Raw genomic sequence first — 19,685 nt, 5'->3', positions numbered from 1 at the left:
AATAAGATGGGTGCCAAGATACCAAATATAAAGCCTGGGAAGGCTACTATTGAATATCTCACAAAAATTCAAGCATTAACACGTTTCTAGGGTATGTTTCTGTCTGTAAAATAATTACAATACGTAGTTGGAAGCCTATGCCTTTTTCAGCGCAATATGTTGAACTTGCTTCTCATTTCTTGTGGGGTTTTGGCTATTTCTTGTCATCATATCTGTAGGAGGGCTACTTTTAAATATTTTGGCAACTACATCAACCATACTTTATCATTACTTGTGACGTATCAATGAATGATTTACAATTGATTTTACATCAATTGATAATAATTGTAAGTGCAATTCTAAAGTCATGTTTGTGTTATTTCCTAGTAAAAGGGGATGCCAAATTTATGTAATCCTACATAAATCTGCTCATATACATACTTAATAAGCATATTTTCAAAAGCTAAATCATCTCATTACATTTAATAAGGCATATAACTTCTATTCCATTCCAAGGTCAATAAACAATTCAAAAGCATTACAAATAATTATTTTACTCTCTAGACCACAAATTTAAGGACAATAAAAATTATCCATGATGCAATGAAAACAACCTTATAGGAGTACACGTCATTCTTAGTCTTTGTCACCAATAATTTATACCATCTTAATTTCTCTTTCTGCTTTGCAACCTTCCTCACTAACTTTTCTATTTCATCCACCTTCACCATTTTCTTCAACTCAGTGTTCTCAATCCTAATTTCTCTATTCTCAACCAATAGCATTTGAATTTTCCCTTTCAGTTCATCAAGATTCTTATTGCCATTTTAGTTTTCAATCCATTCAAAGAAATCACAACCAATCTACACCATTCGAATAAACAAATCAATTTAATTCAAAAATGAAATCTCTTATTTTAACTAAATAACATCATCAAACTAAACTTCATATCAAACAAAACTCATTTAAAAAAATCAACCCTATAATATTGACAGTAAACATTCTTTAGCCAATTTTTAGTACATCTCAAATTCAAAAACAAAACTAAATTCCTATCAAATTAAGCCTTCAACATAAAAACTCAAGATATATGCAACTATTTACACCAAATATGGTGTGAAACAAAAACAAAAAATAGAACAAATTAAAATACCTCTTTATACTTTGAACAACCATAGAATTTCTTCCCTTTGCTCCAAGGAATATTTGATGTACAAATAGGTGCTCTTAATCCATAGTAACAATGAACAACCCTCAACCCATAATGAGTTACTGAGCTTGCAATCGATATCTACTACATCCAGCCAAGTAAGAAAGAAAGAACCTTAAGTTTTTGCTTTAAAAAATGTTTTTCAATAAAAAAAATTGGTTCTTCAAACTTACCCTCCTACCAATTCTACAAGGGATTGAAGGTTCTAAGAAGATGATTGAATCGGTTGATGAATTTTTTGAAGCAAAGAGAGTTATTGAAATTTTTTAAACGAAATAGGGTTTATGAAAATTTTTAAAGCTATATTCAAGTAAAATTTTACTTACCCTTTAAATTTAAGAATTGTTAAACTATTTTTAAATGCATTTATTAATTTTATTAATATTTTGAAAAAAAAATAAATAGATGTCTATGTGGCAAGTTGTGGTTGGCTGAATTTTTTTTCTGACAGGACTACTAATTGAGGTAAAATGAGTAATAGTTTAATAATTTATATACCAATTCGACAAAAAAATTTTAAGTATCAATTTGGAAAAACTAGTATAGTTTAACTACCATTTTGTTATTTAAGCTAAAACCTAACTATAGAATATATATATTAGATTTATAACAACTTTTAATATTTCAATTATGTCTTTCATTTTCTTTTTTCATTTCTTATTTATTTTTGGTATCTTTTTAATTAAACTAAAAAATTAAAAAGAATTAATGGCTCATAAAAGCACTTAAAACATGTATTTTTTTATTTTTACCTTTTATATTTCTTATCAATTTTCTTTTCATTTGTTTATAAGTAAATATAAAAATAAATAATATTCTATATTAATTAGTGTAAAGTTTATTATAAAAAATTTAAATACTAAAAATAAAAATAAATATTCTTAATTCGGTAATTTAAATGTAAATGTAAATATATATTTCATAAATAATCTATGTTTTAAAGAATTATTTTATTTTAAATAAAAAGAAAAGAAAAGCATTTTTTTTTAGAGTTGGCTGGGGTCCATTGAGGCCCATTCTTTTTAATGATCTATGTTTTCTGGAACTTTTATGGGCTCCTATGCTGTATTTGATTTTTCTTGTCAGATATATATTACCGTGAAAAATATTTGGTAAAAAGACTTATCCACTCCCTTTTAGTTTTGGGATTTAGCAAATTGATTCCTCTCAAAAAAATCAAAGTAATTTAATCCCTATCAATTTTTGTATTTGGGAAAATAAGAACAATTAATCATGACGTTAATATTTTCTATTAATTGTATATGACTTTGATTGGTATAATAATAAATTTAGCCCTCAAAGATTACACATTCTACAAATTTGGTCCTAATTTAACAAATTTATCCGGCAACATTTGTGCAAAGTGTAAAAGTTGAGGTAAAATGATAAAATATGTAAATATCAAAAGATAAATTTGTTACTATATCAATTAAAATTATGTACAATTGACGGAAAATATTAGCATTGTTTAATTGCTCAAATTCGAATTTGACAAGGATTAAATAGCTCCAATTTTTTAATAAGAAAGGGACCAATTTTTTCAATTTTAAAATTGTCCATCTTCACAACATGATGGATAAGATGGAGAAAGATTTTAGTCTCCAGTTTTCATCCACTTTAGACTTGATACATCAAGAATGAGTTGTCTTATTATTAGTCTACTTCTTTGAGTAATGGCTACATTTCATTCATTTGATACCCAAGCAAAATGATGTGAAGGCAAAGAACCCGACAGCTCATATTGGTTTGATCACCATTGAAGATGTTGGAAATCAGGCTACTACTGGTTCCTTTTTACTTTGAATTTTATTGATACATAAAGTTAAGACCGTCCAAAGAATGATCAAACACAGATAGCATCTTCAAATTGTTATCCATGATTGCTGAAAGTCAACATTGGCAACGCATTCCTCCATCTGGTTTTAGACAGCTTACCAGAACCGCTAAATATACAAACGTAAAACCATTACAAAACCCTTCACTTACCATCTTATATGCTCTAGTGCTTCATAAAAAAAATTTTACTTGGCATCTAAGCAATAGGGTAAACCCTAACTTCATCCAGAACAGGACCACAAAGAGACCCGAAGTCATCACTCCTCGTGTGGTAGTAAGAGCTGTAGAATGTGATTCTTGTCCTGGCTGTATCAGCTTTGAACATTAAGCTTGCAGCCTTGAATTCACCTTTTCCACGTGATGTGAAGGGAACTTTGACTGTATGTTTGGCAGCGAATGCCTCCACCATCATTTCTCCGTTGCAACCGTTGCGAGCGTCCCCGATGACGAATGTCATGTTGTATGATTTGTTGGGGATGGTCCTGAGGATCTGGGCGATGGCACTTTCTCTCCCGGCAACCAGCTCGACTGCGGAGTGTCCGGCCGGGACGTTGAAGTGCTTTGCATCGATGAATTTTACGGCTTTAAGTGATTCAATGATCCAGCCCGGGAGTGGGGATGTGAAATCCTCTTGCCGAGGGGGAAGCAAGACACCATTGGTGGAGTTGACTAGGCGATGAGGACCCTCTTCAAAGCCACTGTTCTTCACCAGATTATCTGCAATGTTTAATCATGGTTTAAATATTGAACCAAATAAATAACATACCCGAATTTTGAAATCCAAACTAATCCTACCCAAATTGAAAAAGTAAACAACTTTGCAAATAAAAACCAGCATAAGAATTGGGTATAGGTCTTTACATCTGGTAGCTCTGGGACGGACAAGCTCCTTAATAGCAACCGCATCCAACAATGGACCACAGGTGGGATCCTCTTGAACACCTGGGTTATGGAATTTAACAGTGGCATACTTGGTTTTGGGAATGAAACCCCAAGCATAAACGTCATCACCCATACTACTGTACAAGGTCTGCAAGGGGAGGTCCCCTGACTGAGTACCCACCGACACTCTCAACACCTCGTCTTGCGCACAAGTCCTGGACGCCCCAAATGTCAGCGCATACAGTACCCCTGGTTTTACAGGTATGGTTTGAGAAATGGTGGCCTCGTTTCCCAGCTTCACCGCATGGACGCCATGAGCGACAGGGTAAAACATCCCACCAGGCTGAGGCCCACCGGAGATGTACTCGACTAACCCTGTGATAGTCCATTTGGGAAGTGCGTGTGCTCCTATGAGTACTGTTTTCTTTATGGCAGTCGGGTTGGGCTGTTCTTCAAAGTTGCCATTTTCAAGATACCCTGAAACAAGCAGCAAAACCAAGATTTCAAGGAGTTTGCATTTGTAAATAAATAAATAAATAAAACAACAACAACAAATACCCAGTGATATTTTTTACCTTCAAAAGGTTTAGAAGCGATTTTCTTATGAGCATAAGATGGAACACCATGTTTGGCTGAAACAAGAGATATAGGACCCAAAACACACCCAGTGAGCAGCAAGGTAAAAGCAAGCAAAAATGAAGCAGATATTGTCATTTTCTTTTCTTCGTTAGACAAAGAAATAACCCAGAGGAGTTAAAAGAGATGAGTGAGGAGCTAAAGGGTAGGGATCCAAGTGCTTGCATTTATAGTGAGAAATGGGATAGAAAGAGAAATAGCAAAAAGTAATTAGTGTTGGCATACATAAATGGCGTGTTAAGCAAAGAGCCCAAAAAGATGCTTTACAGCAACAACGGGGGTTGTCGGAGGAGAGTCTCAATTATTTCCAATTTTCAACCCGATTTCTTCTCCACAATTAATGGAATAGAAAAGACATTTAAATGTTTATTACAAGATCAGATACAGATGTAAAACCCAACATTTATGGTAACAAAGTAACATCATTAGTATTTCAACCTACTTAAATATCCAATTTAAAGATTTTCAAAAATTATTGAGACATGAGTTGGTTTTAAGCTGCTTAACATTCTTTCTATGAATATTATTATGTGATACTTAAAAATTAAATTAAATTATTTCAAAATTATGAATGAAGTCAAAGTCCAAATCAGCTGTATGAAATTGGTGTTAAGCCTTCCACATCGACCACATTCTTTATTCCAGACAAGTATTAATACCATTCTAGTATCATAAAATGAAAATCTTCCAACTTTTTTTCTAAAGATAGAAACTGTAAATATTTTTTGTTCTTGTATAATGTGTCGGTGACCGGATACCCATATCTTTTTTGTTCTGTAGTGAACTGAAAATCCGGTTCGATAATTATCCAAGATCTAACCATGGTTGCAATCATAATGGTTTGGTTTTGTCTGCTTAGTCCAACAACTCTCCATTTGCTTTATGTTACGACATAAATAAAACATAATAACATAGTTTGAATTTAAGAAGAGAAACTGGTGCTCCCACGTATAGGTGAAGAGCTAAAAGTGGAAACTGTATATTCCTAGGAAGAGTAGGTGTGTTGTTACTCAAATGTTAAAAAAATGGGATGAGAATCGAGATTTGAAGATGTCTGAAATTCAATCCCAGTGGTCCAATATATTACAGGATGAACTCCCCCACCCATGTGCAGATGTCGGTCGGTATTCACATATAAATAAAATCTTTTTTTTTTAAAGATCAGATTTCATAGCGATTCTTTTATTTCTTTATCACTCCCACCACCCAGCCGGCAGGCAGCAACACAAACTTCATTAATTAAGGCTCATGTCTAGATTTGCCTCCCAATTGTTTTCAATTTTCACTTCATATTTCAGTATTTAAATTTTTTTCCCTCTTTTTTTATCAAAAAAAATTAATGGTGTTAAAAAAAAAGTGGCACACTCAACCTATGTGAATAAATCATGTGTTTGGTTTTTTCTATGTCATTGTGACCATTAACCATTGACTAGCGTTGATCTAGACAAACGAATGTCCAAATTCATATGAATCTTGAAATTGAGTTTGGCAAGATACTTGTTTCAAAATTTGATTTGATTGGACTTTAAGACTTGATTTTGAATAGTGAAGTTCGTTTCATGAGTCGTTGAGATTTAATTTTGAAGACGAGTTTGCAAAGAGTTGGATCTAAAGGTCTTCGAGACTTGATCTTAGATGGTTGAATCCATTTCAAGGGTCATGTAACACTCTTTAACCCGAGCCGGTTACAATTATGATAAGACGATGCTGCATCCGATGCCTAAAAGCATCTTCGATGATACTGTCTGTAGTTGGTGCCTTTCTGGTGGTTAAACGATTCTTGTGCCTCCATATAGACGACAATCAATGTTGTTAATTGATGCCTTTAAGCCAATTTATATGGTTTAATTATGCTTCAATGGAAGGCTATGAAGTATCGATAACTTAAGTGAGGTACCGAGACTTGACTAGTAAGAGGTATTGATACTCAACTGTTGGGTATCAATAACCAGATCCCTATTTTTCTATTTTTGTTTCAATGTTTGCAAGTATTGATACCTGAGTTAGGGGTAACGATACTTGGGTTCCAATACTACTCTATAAATGAATTTTACCTGCTAACTTTATGGTATCAACACCACTACCCTGGGTATCAATACTTAAATGCAAAAATGCACAAGAAAAGTCATTCAAAAGTTTCTTCGCTTGCAAGAATAATACAATCGTCCACATTAAAACATAATATAATTGTAAAATTTTGCCCCATTTTGACTTACTTGCTTAAGAGGTACTTAATTTGCAATAGTTGTCAAACTTAACTCCATATCATGAGCTTGAATAACTAATTCTTCAAAAGACTTTGGCTTAATGCCTTAGATAATGTAGCTCAAGCTCCAATTTATGCCTTGTATGCACATGTAAATGGCAAAGGACTTTGACAATTTTTCCTTGTAGTTCATGCTTAAATTTCTCCAACGACAGATGTAATTGATGATTAGCTCGTCTTTTCTTTTTCATGAGTTTGTGAACTCAACCATGCTAACAATTCGATGAGTGTTATAAAATCTATTGAGAAATACTCTCTTAAGTTTTTCCCAATTATTAATCATCCTATCCTCGACATCAATGTACCAATCAAAGACACTTCCTTTTAATGATCGAACAAAAATGTTTCACCATGACATTTCCATAAGTCTCGACCTTATTGTAGGCTGCCATAAAGTGTGCAACATATGTGGGTTATCTTTGCCATCGAACTATTGGAACTTTGGAGGTTGATGGTTTTTAGGTATTTTCAAATGATCAATCCTTTAAGTATATAGCTCAGCGTCTGTGTATAAAGGCAAAACAACATTTTTAGCTTGATATTTGACAATTTCCTTGATAAACTCCTTGAGTTTATTGGAAGTAACATTTTGAAGATCGTTTTCAACAGTCTTGGTTTCACCAACTTATTGAAAAGTTTGGTGTTGAATTTTATTGGCTGGAGTTCAATTGTTTCCATTTAAACATTCTATTTGAGCCATTATGAAAACAATTCTATGATCCCTTCCTTTGATGCTTGTTGCAACGGATCCTATGGATTTGGAAAAGAAGTTATTTGCCTTGAGGGAATTAGTGCTAGTTGTCATCATAGCCATAACGTACAACTTGATGATTAGCCTTGGCAAAGTGATGTTGTTGATATTTATTGCTCTAGTTTTTAAGCTGGAGAAGATTTGATATTAGACTTGGTGATAAGGTTCTTCATGGGATCCATTACAACTTCGATGACCTTGATCTTTGAAGAAAAAATATAAAAAAGATAAATTGTTCTATCGGAAATGCCAAAAATTTATCCACCAAATTTTGATTCGAAATAAGACTTGAAAAATTGAAACAAATCAAAGAATTTTTATTTATGAATTATGAGTTACAACCTTTAAAAGTTTCTTGAATACAAAGAAATATTTTAATTCTTCTCTTCAATGGAGCTTCATTGCAAGGGTTGTAGACTTAATCTTGCATGGATGTGAGCCACTTCAACGGTCATTGAGATTTAACTTTGAATCTAGGTTTGACAAGATGCTTGCTTGAGAATTTGATTTGATTGGATTAGATTCAAAGGTCTTTGAAACTTTATCTTGAATCAATGGAGTTCATTTCATGGTGCACACACAAATTTCGAGTAAAAAATTGACTTGAAAATTTGAAAGACAATTTTTATTGATAACTTGAAAAAAGTTACAATCTCTAAAAGTTTCTCGAATACAAGAAATCTTTTTATTCTTCCATTCAATTAGGCATTGATCCATGGGTCAACTAGACTTGATCTTGGAAGGATATGGCTTGTGTAATGACCTAATTTCTAATAGTGTTGAAAATTACGATTCTGAAATGTCATTTCTTTAAATCATGTCCATAAATATTAATATTTAATATTTACGGGACTAGTATAGAAATATATTAAAATTTGGTCTAGTAATTTTGTTTAATTCATAGTTAATTGAGGTAAAAGTGTAATGATCTAAAAAGTCAATAGTATTGAAAATTGCGGTTTTAGAACCCCATTTTTGAAACCGAACCCGTAAATATTTTATTAAATATTTATGGAATTATAGTATAAATGAATTAAATTTTGGACAATTAATTTTATCTTAACTAGTGATTAACTATGGTACAGGGATTAAATTGTAAAAGGGGTAAATTTTCAAGTGCTAAAAAATCTCTAATTAAAAATTAAAGTAAGGGCTTAAAGTGGCAATTTTACCACCATATGAAGTTTTGTGGACATTGGCTTAATGAATTATAGATTAATGTTATAAATTTATAATAAAAAGTAAAACAAAATATGTAATAAAATTTGGTTAGTGGAGAGAAAGAGAAACATTTTCTTATCTTCTCTATTAAGAGGCCAGATTAGAAGAGTGAATAAGAAGGGTTTTTGACCATAGGTGGTCAACTTTAAAGCTTTAAATTGGTCAGTGCAATTTAATTATTTTCTTATAACTTATATATTTTTGAAATTCTAGGAGCTTAATCTAGTTGACCCATGTGTTACTTTTTGAAAATTCTAAAGATTTAAAAAGTTGTCATTGATGATGTAACACCCTTAACCCACATCCGTCGCCGGGATAGGGTTCAAAGCATTACTGATCAAACAAACATAATTTCAAACATTTCATATTATATAATATTCAAGTCAAAACCAATCAAAGTCATACATTTTTCCCCTTATTCGAGCCCTCGAGGCCCAAAATACGTGTTAGAAACAAGTCGGGACTAATTCAAAAACTCAGAAAATTTTTTGTGAAATATTAAAAATTTTCAAAGCTGCAGGGTTCACACGGCCGTGTGGTTAGACCGTGCGACTCACACGGTCAGGAGACACGTCCGGGTCTCAGGTCGTGTGGGTATTTGAAATAGGGACACACAGCCGTGTTCTAGCCCGTGTCTATACCCGTGTAACTCTCTGACTTAGGTCACACGGTCAAGCCACATGCCCGTGTGCCAAACCGTATACCCTTTCAAAATGGCCTCACACGCCCGTGTGCTAGTCGTGTAGACTCAAAATGAACCTTAAACAACAAGTTTACCATTCCCTGCAAGCTTGGACAATAAGCAACTCAAAAATCATACATTTAACCAATTCAAAACACGATCAAACACATCCAAATTATATCAAAACATACATCCTAGGTGCCTAACCAATGTACCCTCATTGGTACCACAATTGTATCATCAAAACATATCAATATAATATCATTCAAATCCAATTTGTAAACATGCCAATTTCAATCTATTTTGCCTATTTCATGTTAATTTAAACATTAACTTAAACATGCCATAATATAAGCTCAAACATAAATATATATTTATATGTATATAACCAACAAATATTAACTTATAATCTTATTTACAATCAATCCACAAAATGATTAATAGTTAGACACCCTAGGTACATGCCGACACAAAAGGATAGACATCACCATGCTTGAGATCAGGATCGTTGTTGGATACTGGATCAACATCAAAATTAAGTACCTAACCTGCGCACGAAAAACAAACTATACGCTGAGTAAAACTTAGTGGTATTTCTATAATCCGAATATTTAAAGATAAGTAATTACAATTATACGATTGAAATATAAACACATATTAATATTTAATTATTACAACAATCATATCATATTTCATTTGTTTCAAAAATATCTCAATTCTCATACTTGCTATATAAATAGCTTTTCACAATTTATTTCACATTTCATTTCTCATACTGTAACGACCTAATTTTCAATGGTGTCAGAAACAGTGATTTGGGATCACTAAACCTGACAAGTAAGATTGAACAAGATAGCAATTTAATATTTATGAGTCAAGTAAGAATTTAGAAGAATTTGTGAATTGGTGAATTTGTAGAATTAAAAGAATTTATTAGGTCAAATGGGTCAAAAATGAGGTATCAAAACCTCGAATTTGAAAACCAAGCCATGAATATTTTTAAAAATATTTATGGAGTGTCATTAAGTTATTATTAAAGTTTGGTTGAGAAATTTTAACGTTTGGGTAGTCAATTAAATAAAAAAGGACTAAATTGTAACAAATGTAAAATTTGCTAGAAGGATTAAATAGCTCAAGTGTTAAAAGAAATAGGATTTAAAGGGAAATTAAGCCTAAAAATGAATAGGCTGGATGGCAAAGGCAAGAAAATCAGCAGAAAAATAAGGGAAATAAGGGAAAAATTGGAAATTTACAAATTTAACATATAAAATAAGGACAAAATTGAAAAATCTAGAGATCTCTTCATATTTTCTCAGTCAAAACGCCATAGGAGTCTGGAGAAAGCTGTTTTTTCATAATTTTACATCATTTGAGTTTAATTCTTGCTTTTTCTTGATAATTTTTATGTTTTTATGACTTCTACAATTAGGTCCACTTATAGAATTCATTAGTTTTTTTTTTGGTGGGTGAAATTGGAAGTTACCCTGGATGATTAAGGGAATTTTATGATGAATTATTATGAAATTTAAGTTCTAATTTCATATTAAGGTGGTTTTATTAAGTGATTTTGATAGAAATGGTATTTAGGACCTAATTGTGAAAAAGTTGTGAATTAGAGGTTGGTGTTGAAATTCAGAATATAAAAGTTGTGAAATAGTTTATAATGGTAAAATAAATTGTTAATGGAGAAAAATTAGTTCAATTTATGGGTGAATTGAACAAAGACTAAATTGTAAAAACTGTAAATTTTACGATAAAAGTGCAAGTTTGAAAATTGAAGAGCATAAATTGTGAAATGAAATAGAAATGAAACAAATGCTAATGAGTGAAAATATTTTACATTATAGATCAAGAATCCAAAGAAGAACTAGGAAAAGAAAAAGTTGCGGAATAGTCCCTAAATTTTAATATCTTCTACAAATCAGCTGGGTAAGTTCATATGGTTGAATTTACATGTTTATTTGTGAATGATTGAATGATATAATGTGTTATTATATATGAATTTGCTATTGGATTGTGAAAATTATGTTAAAATGAAAGAATAAAGGTGGAAATTCAAATTAGGAAAAACGCAAGATTGAGTACGTTCGTATCGAGACATATGATGAATTGACGGATAAGACCATGGTTGATCCATGGCACAGTGTGAAATGTAAGGTATAGTATTAACCATACTGAGTTGTGAAACGTAGGTATGGTATTAACCATACTGAGTTGTGAAACGCAGGTATGGTATTATCCATACTGAGTTAAGAAACGTAGGTATGACATTTCCGATACCGAGTTGTGAAATGTAGGTATGGTATTTCAATGAGGAAAACCATACTGATTTGTGAATCGTGGCACTGAGCAACGACGTACTCAATTTCGTAAGACGTTTCCTAATTTGATAATAAGTAATATATGAGGTGTGAACTAAAATGAAAAGGGACCGTGTAGTTGCTAATATTGAGCTCAACTATGTGAAGTATTATACCAATAGTTGTGGATGGCAGAGAATTTTAGTAAATGTTCTGTTATTGTTTGGAAATATTATGTTTGGTAAGCATTACTTTCAACTCTATGAACTTACTAAGTTTCAATAAGCTTACTTGTGTGTGTTTGATGTCTTTATGTAGATTGAATTGAAGTGAAGTTGGTAGATCAGATCATCAAAACAAAGCACACTATCCAGATCAATTCCGGTAGCTTTTGTTTTATGTTTAAAGATTTATATGGCTTGTATAGAGTTTAAATTAAATGAAGTAAAGATGTTATAAACTATTTAACAATATTTTGCACTAAAACAATTTTTGGTTAGTAGAAGTAGTTCGACTTTGAAAATTCACTATAAATTATGGAAATTAAATTAGAGGTTGAATAAGATATAAAATTAAATCCTATTGAATCTAGTTTCACATAGAAGAAACGGTGTAAGCAAAAGGCTTTCATATTATGAGATACTTGAATTTTTGTGAGACATGGTCAGAATGATTTCGAGCTCCCCTGTTTTGATTTTGGAAAATCATTAAAAATTGTAAAAAAATAATTATGGGTTATAATCTATATTATTAAAATCACTAATGATTCTAGTTTCAAAAGAAGCAAACAGAAAAATCACTCGAATTCCGTACTATGAGATAATTAATTTTTAGTAAAGAAAGGCGAAACTGTCAAACAACAGAACAGGGGTAATTTTGAAGAATAAACTGTACGTTTTGAATAATCCATAAATTCTGAAAATTTTATGGTAGAAAGATATATGAGTCTAGTTTCAAATTATTTTTACAGATATTAATTTAGAATTCTGTAGCTGAAGGTATAAATAATTTAGTGACTATGACTCGAGTGGACAGCTTTGATGTGAATATAAGTAAATAATGGAATTTATGTGTAATTATTCCGTAACATCTTGTAACCCTATTCCAGTGACAGATGTGGGTTAGGGGTGTTACACATACCACATCATTTCAATATCAATCATAAAACTTTATTATTCATTTTCCCTATTAACCTGACTCGGAACGAAACACACAAGTTTGGCACTTAGTGCCTCATCGGATAATTCAAAGTAATTAATTTGACATCCACTATCTCATCGGCTAAACTGAAGTAAATTGAAATCCAATGCCTCATCGAATTAATCCGAAGTAGTAAATTGACACCCAGTGTCTCATCGACTCGAAGTCAAAGAAATCTCTGAACTCTTTCAATCTTATGGCATGCCATCTATATTCGACTCAGTCCGATACAGTTAATAGGGTTTAATTTTACTTTTCAGATATAATCAATATCCAATACTGATTTTTCATATAATCAAATGATTACACATATATTCATTTCAATTCAAAAATCAATCTATTCAATATATATATCTACTAATTCAATTCATTCAATCAATTATCAAAATATCAGTTACTCACCTCAGCACTTATCATATACATTAAATAAAAATTACAACAATTAATAACTAGCTTCGGATTATAAAAATACAAACCAAAAATTCCGAGCTATTCCTTGTCGACTTTATCTTTTCCCTTTTTAGTCGAGAATTCTAGTACGACGTTAGCTATGGAATTAAATTTTTTTTTTAAAAAAATCATCAATACAACACAATTCAATCTCATAATTAATATTTCAATTTTTATTCCATATTTGTCTAAATTTCAATTTAGTCCCTAAACCGAGACTAATTTTTTCTTCACATTTAATTCTATATTTTCATTCAAATTCTACTTTAAACTAAATTTAACTCCCTAATTTCACTTAATCCCTAAATTTTGAATTTTTCATAATTTAGTCCCTATTACTCAAAATTTACAATTTATTCTACAATTCAATCCTTTTTCATTTCTAACTTAAAATCTATCAATTTAATCCCTAATACTAAAATTATTCAACATAGACAATACTTAAAAACTCAATAATTTCTAAAATTTTGACATGGTTCGGGTAGTACTTAACACCGAGATTCCAAAAACATAAAAATTATAAGAAAAATGGACTAAATTGACTAACCAATTGAGCTTAAAACTTTGAAACCCTTAGCTTTGGTCTTTTTCCTTTTCTTTATTTTTCCCTTCTGTTTCATTTGTTCTTTGTTCTTTGTTCTTTATCTTTTCTTTATTTATTTTTATTATAATATAATATAATTTAATTTAATTTAATATAATATATATACTTAATTTTTAAGGTAAATATATTATAATATATATATATATATTTTAACTTAAAATTTTGTAACATTTAATTTTTCTTTAGTCCCTTTAATTTTTCTTTAATCTATAATTCAACTTTCATCCTCGTATGCAATTTAGTCCTTATACATAATTACTCTTAATTCATACAAATTCACTTAACTAAAACCTAATTAACTACACAACTAACTTTGTAAATATTTTTAATAAATATTTACGAATCTGATTTACAGGAACGGAGTCTCAGAAATGCATTTTTCAACGCCCTTGACTATCTGGTTGATACAAATAAATATTTGAATTTTTTGGTATTAAATTGGTAGATTTTAAGCTTATGAGTGAAAAAGGACTAAATTGTGAAGTTAATTTATAGTTTCGTACAATAGGGACTAAAATGAATAAATTTAGAAATTAAAGGTCTTAAATGGAATATAGTGAAATCAGGTTAGAAATTTCAGCTCTAAATTGGAAGTTATGTTAGCCCCGATTTTAAGGACTAAAATGAAAAATTTTAAGGGTATTTGAATAATGAAATTGAACTGATACATGCACATAATAGGATGATATAATATGTGTGCAATTGATAAATTGAACGAAAGAATTGTATAGATCGAAAATTGGAATAAATTAGAAATAATTAGAGAAAATACAAAATTGTTGAATAGTTCTCAAAGTTTTAGCTTGTTTATTGTTTTAACCTAGTAAGTTCATATAGTAGGGTTATATAATTGTAACATATTCTTGAGTTATTAATTTTTTTGTGGTTGTAATTTGAATTGTTTACAATTTGGTACAAAAAGGTGTGATATGGACTAAATCGTAAAAAAAATGATAAATTGAATATGATGAATTGAAATTTGATATATTTAATGAATTTATATTTGATTATGATTGATCGAATAGGATTGGTATGATTTTATTGATTATAGAGATAAGGATTAAATTAAATAATTTGCAAAATATGTATGACCTTGAAATTGAATGTGATTTGAATAGAATTTGATATTATATCATTATTGAAATATTATTCGTAGCTAAAAATAATGCAAGATCATCAAAAAGGAAAGGGAAGGCTAGAGTCGACGACGAGTGATGCGAGCTTTTGGTTTGTATTTCTATAACCCGAAACTAATTTTAGTTAATGTATATTTATGATATATTGCATTATATAGCATTAAGGTAAGCTATTAATAGATATTGAGTGAAAATGCTAATAGTGGAAGTGAATATCGAGACTTGGACTAAATTGAATAGATAGAAAGGTTTTGAAATGGGTCATGATTATATGAATTGGTGCGTATTTGATTAAGTATAAGTTAATTATAAATATGCTCGAATATGGTATGAAATTTTATAATAGTGATTGGATTTAGTTGTTAGGAAAATATGCTAATTAGTTTAAATTATTAATGCTTTTGCTTCATGAAGGGATATGAGTCTCATGTGTTTTGGGCATAATGTGAAGCATATATAAACATCAATATGAATGACAACGTTTTGAAGGTTCAAAGGTAAGACTTGAACTTATGAATGGCTTGGAATTTGGATTGGTTAAATGGCTCATGTCATAGAAATCTTAGTATGTATAAGTGTCATTTGGATATTAATGGTTATGATGTGCACATAATACTTATGCTTGATGATTATATGATAGGTGTATAAGTTTTATTAAATTTTTAAATTCATTTGAATGGTGATGTTTGGATCTAACTTGTGCTAGCATCTTAGATGTTTCATGCGTTGAAATTAAAGGTACATAAGTATTCATAAATGTCAATGATAGCTTTGGTTGTAGAGTTACGATGACATGAAAGTCACAAAGGAATTGGTATATTAACATGTTGGCTATTAGAATGTTTTGTTTGAATGATGTGAAAGACTTGTAAAATTTTATGTAATCTTTGTGTTTGAGTTGAATGAATATTTAGACATGTTTTGGGATTTTTTTTGTGTAGGATTAAATGGCTTTATATCTATCATTTGAGCCTTTGGTTTGTCTTACACGAGATAGGCACATAATGACATATTTTGTACCATACGACCATGTGTCACACACTGGCTAGTGACACAGTCATGTGTCTACTGGAAACATTAAACCCACACGATTCCTGACCGTCACATGAGCTGGTCACACGCTCGTGTAAGTATTATAGATTTGGTAATTTAAGTTTCACACGATCTTAGTTTGTTACACTGCCCAACCACACGGTTATGTGACTTTTGATAAAAATTTGTAATTTGCTGCACATGACTTTAGAGAGTTACACAGTCTAGACATACGAATGTGCGATCCCTATTTTGCCCAATTACCTTTATCTATTGAAAATGTTACATCTTGGTCCTTGTTTGTTTCCAAGTCAATTTTAGAGCTTTCGTAAGCTCGAATTAGACTCAGTTTTGTTTGTTGTGCATGATATATGTAATAATAGCATGTTATATTGTATTGGACAGTATTAGAATATAAAATTTGATAATAAGATTTAACATGAACTGCAATTGTGAAAGATTATGCATAGCAGGTTATGATCCAGAAGGTTGGTATGAAATTGAGACGAATTAATCGACTCATTTTGAAATATAATATGCTACCATGTTATACTTTTAAACTAGTTATGGAATTTATTTAAATGGAATTAATTGGTATAAATGTACTTAGTAGGTTGTTTTGCATAGGTGTAATTAATGAGTATTTTCATTAATTTATTCGCGTTAATATTAAATTTGTAAAAATACCACAGAGTTGAATACTCAGCTTAAGATTTATTTTTCGTGCATAGGTTAGGTTATATTCAAAATCCCAAATTTTAGCTTCAACATCTAAAGAAGATCCCGGACTCAGCAATGTTGGTGTATTTTTGTTTTTTGAATAGTTTAACATGCATCTATCTAGTTGAGTCACTATTAATATATCTTTATGTTTATATAAACTTGACTATAAATTTAGTATTTACTGAATTTAGTTAATAGTATTATTATATACTTATAAGTAAGTTATATGAATTGTGAAGTGTATTCGTATAAAAATTAATTGTAGTTGCCTTGGCAACGGATGTGACACTATAGCTCAGACTTCACGATCAGATCAAGTATGGAGAGTTACAATTTTCTTTAAGGTTCATTGAGACCTGATCTTGAAAGGATATGGTTTACTTTAATATTCGTAGAGACTTGATCTTGAAGGTGAGATGCTAGTTTGAGAATTTGATTTGATTTGGATTTAAGGATTGTCAAGACTTGATCTTGAAAACAAGTTTGGAGAAAGTTTAGATCTAAGGGTCGTCTAAACATGATCTTGGACAGATGCAAGTTGTTTCAAGGTCACGTTGAATTGCTCTTGAAACAGGTTTGACCTATTTTCTTCAGTTGAATTAGGTCGAAAGACAACTTTCTTTTGAAATAGATTTGGGCTTCTTCTCTTCGATTGAATTGGATTGAAAGGTGGCTTTTCTTTAAAATGAGTATGGTGTTCGTCAAAGTTTCTTCAAATTCTTCAATTTCTTCAGAGATTTCTGCAGAGAATTTCTAGGCTTCTTGAACTTGTGAATGTATAGAATGGTTTGGAGGTAACCCCTTTTTATAATATCAGTCACTTGAATAAAAGAAAATTATTGCAGAATTCAACTTCTTCATTTGATTGTTCTACAATAATTTAAAATTTTTTTATTGGTCTCTTATTAATTTAACCAATTGGAGATAAAGCAATCATTTAATATTATCACTTAATTATTTTATTTTTAATTAGTGATAATATAAATTTTATTGCTTATCTCTTAATTAATTTAAATTAACTAGAGAAATATAATTGTGCATATATGATTTCATCATTTTTACCCACGGTAATTTCGGCTTGACTCGCTGTAATTTTATCTTGACATGTGGCGCTTTGTAATTGGCCAAAAAATTTCTTCATCTACTCTTGGGTAGTCGAGACTTGATCTTGAAAACGAGTTTGGAGAAGTTTGATCCAAAGGTCTTCAAGACTTGATCTTGGATGGTTGAATTTACTTCTAAGGATCATTGAGACTTGATTTTGAGGAAAAAAAATTACCTTTGTGTTGATGCAATTAGCTTGAGAAGCGGTTTGCTCAAGGGGTCTTCCAAACCTAATCTTGGACAGAAGATTCCACCTCAAGGTCCTTTTAAACTTGATCTTGAAGAATGAGTTTAGCCTATTTTATGTTGGTTGAACAAGATTGAAGAACGACTTTCTTTAGAACTAATGCAGCATTCTTCAGAATTTCTTCAAGTTGTTTGATTCTTTTTAAGACTTTTTGAGAATTTGGTGACAAGCTTTAGTGCTCAAAATCTTTTTTTCAAGCTTTGTTTTTTGAAGTTTTAGAATTTTGAACTTGAGAAAATATATTAAATACCTTGGAGTTAATCCCCTTTTATAGAAACAAGCAATCAGGTAAAAGAGATTTCTTATGAAATTGTATATACATTAGAAACATACATGTTTTTATAAGATTTATATTATATTTCAATTAACATAAATGACTAAATTTATAAAAAGAAAATCTAATTGATATGAATTTTTTAAATTTTGGTCATCACTATCCCACAGCGTATACAATGAATCCTATACATGGGTGATGTGATGGGGTCCATTCTCTTGTGACTTTGAGACTGGGTTCACCTCACCTTCTTCAACTGTTCTGTCTTTGTTGTGATGTGCATCAATACTACATCTACATACTAATGGCTTAGTTACTCCAGTCTAAGTGAAGTAAATAGTACTAGTATTCTTATGTGATTTTTACATTATTGCATCGATTAAATTATTAATGAAATGAAAAGGATTTGAATTGAGTAAAAGTAACATTTAATTTCATAATTCAAATCCTAAATAACTCTTTTCTACGATGGATTTAATTTTTTCTTGGGAAGCAATTTTTTTGTTTATAATCCTACAATTTCCCACATTTTTAGTTCACTTACACGTTTTCTGGTTTGGTTTAGTTTACCTAAAGCCATATTATTCTACTATATCATTTCTGGCACATTTAATTAAGCTTAACTTTTTAATTAAAATGTATTTTTCTTAAGACACTTTTTGTAATTGAAAATTAATTAAAACAAATTGATTCCAATCACGACACACATAGTTCGAGGAATGCATGTGCATGTACATGTGTACATGTGCCATGGGCTCAGGTGATGATGATAGGTGGGAACATTACAAAGGAAAATTAAGATTTCATGGGCCCTAACTTTGACTTGTGGTCACGCCTCCACACGTGCCCTTGTCCCTTCCCTTTCTATTTTTCTTTTCCTTTCAATAAATTAAAAAATAAAAAATTCCATTCCCACTTTCCTTTTTTTTCTTTTCTCCTGCATTTTCTTGCATTAATTTTTAAGATGATGTTTTGAGTAAGAAAAGAGTATTGGATGAAGTATTTTATTAAGCTCTACCCCATATATATTTATCAAACATTAATGCCAATTCCCAAGACACCAACCCAAGCTCAGGTCACTCATAGCAGCGGTGTATTTTATGTAATTTACCAAAATGAAACGTCAGTCCTTGACACCACTGCATGTGTGTT

General features: G+C 30.8%; 1 protein-coding gene across 1 annotated transcript; it reads right to left on the bottom strand.

The window, feature by feature from the left end:
• Positions 1-2,976: 2,976 nt before the first annotated feature.
• Positions 2,977-4,896, bottom strand: LOC108470272 (protein DUF642 L-GALACTONO-1,4-LACTONE-RESPONSIVE GENE 2). Its single transcript, XM_017771569.2, has 3 exons — positions 4,483-4,896; positions 3,887-4,384; positions 2,977-3,742 (listed from the first exon to the last, which is right to left on the bottom strand). Exons 1-3 carry the CDS (start codon positions 4,619-4,621, stop codon positions 3,222-3,224), a joined length of 1,158 nt encoding a protein of 385 aa, XP_017627058.1. The 5' UTR covers positions 4,622-4,896; the 3' UTR covers positions 2,977-3,221.
• Positions 4,897-19,685: the final 14,789 nt, after the last annotated feature.

This window comes from Gossypium arboreum, chromosome 8 (genome assembly GCF_025698485.1).
Source record: "Gossypium arboreum isolate Shixiya-1 chromosome 8, ASM2569848v2, whole genome shotgun sequence".
Taxonomy (NCBI): domain Eukaryota; kingdom Viridiplantae; phylum Streptophyta; class Magnoliopsida; order Malvales; family Malvaceae; genus Gossypium; species Gossypium arboreum.
Note: the sequence above shows the minus strand (reverse complement) of the source record. Positions and strands in the feature narration are given on the sequence as shown.

Coding starts and splice junctions, on each gene's coding strand:
- LOC108470272 (XM_017771569.2), bottom strand. CDS start 4,621: ATGACAATATCTGCTTCATTTTTGCTTGCTTTTACCTTGCTGCTCACT. Junction 4,385..4,482: donor CGCTTCTAAACCTTTTGAAG/GTAAAAAATATC, acceptor TGCTTGTTTCAG/GGTATCTTGAAAATGGCAAC. Junction 3,743..3,886: donor CCGTCCCAGAGCTACCAGAT/GTAAAGACCTAT, acceptor TAAACATTGCAG/ATAATCTGGTGAAGAACAGT.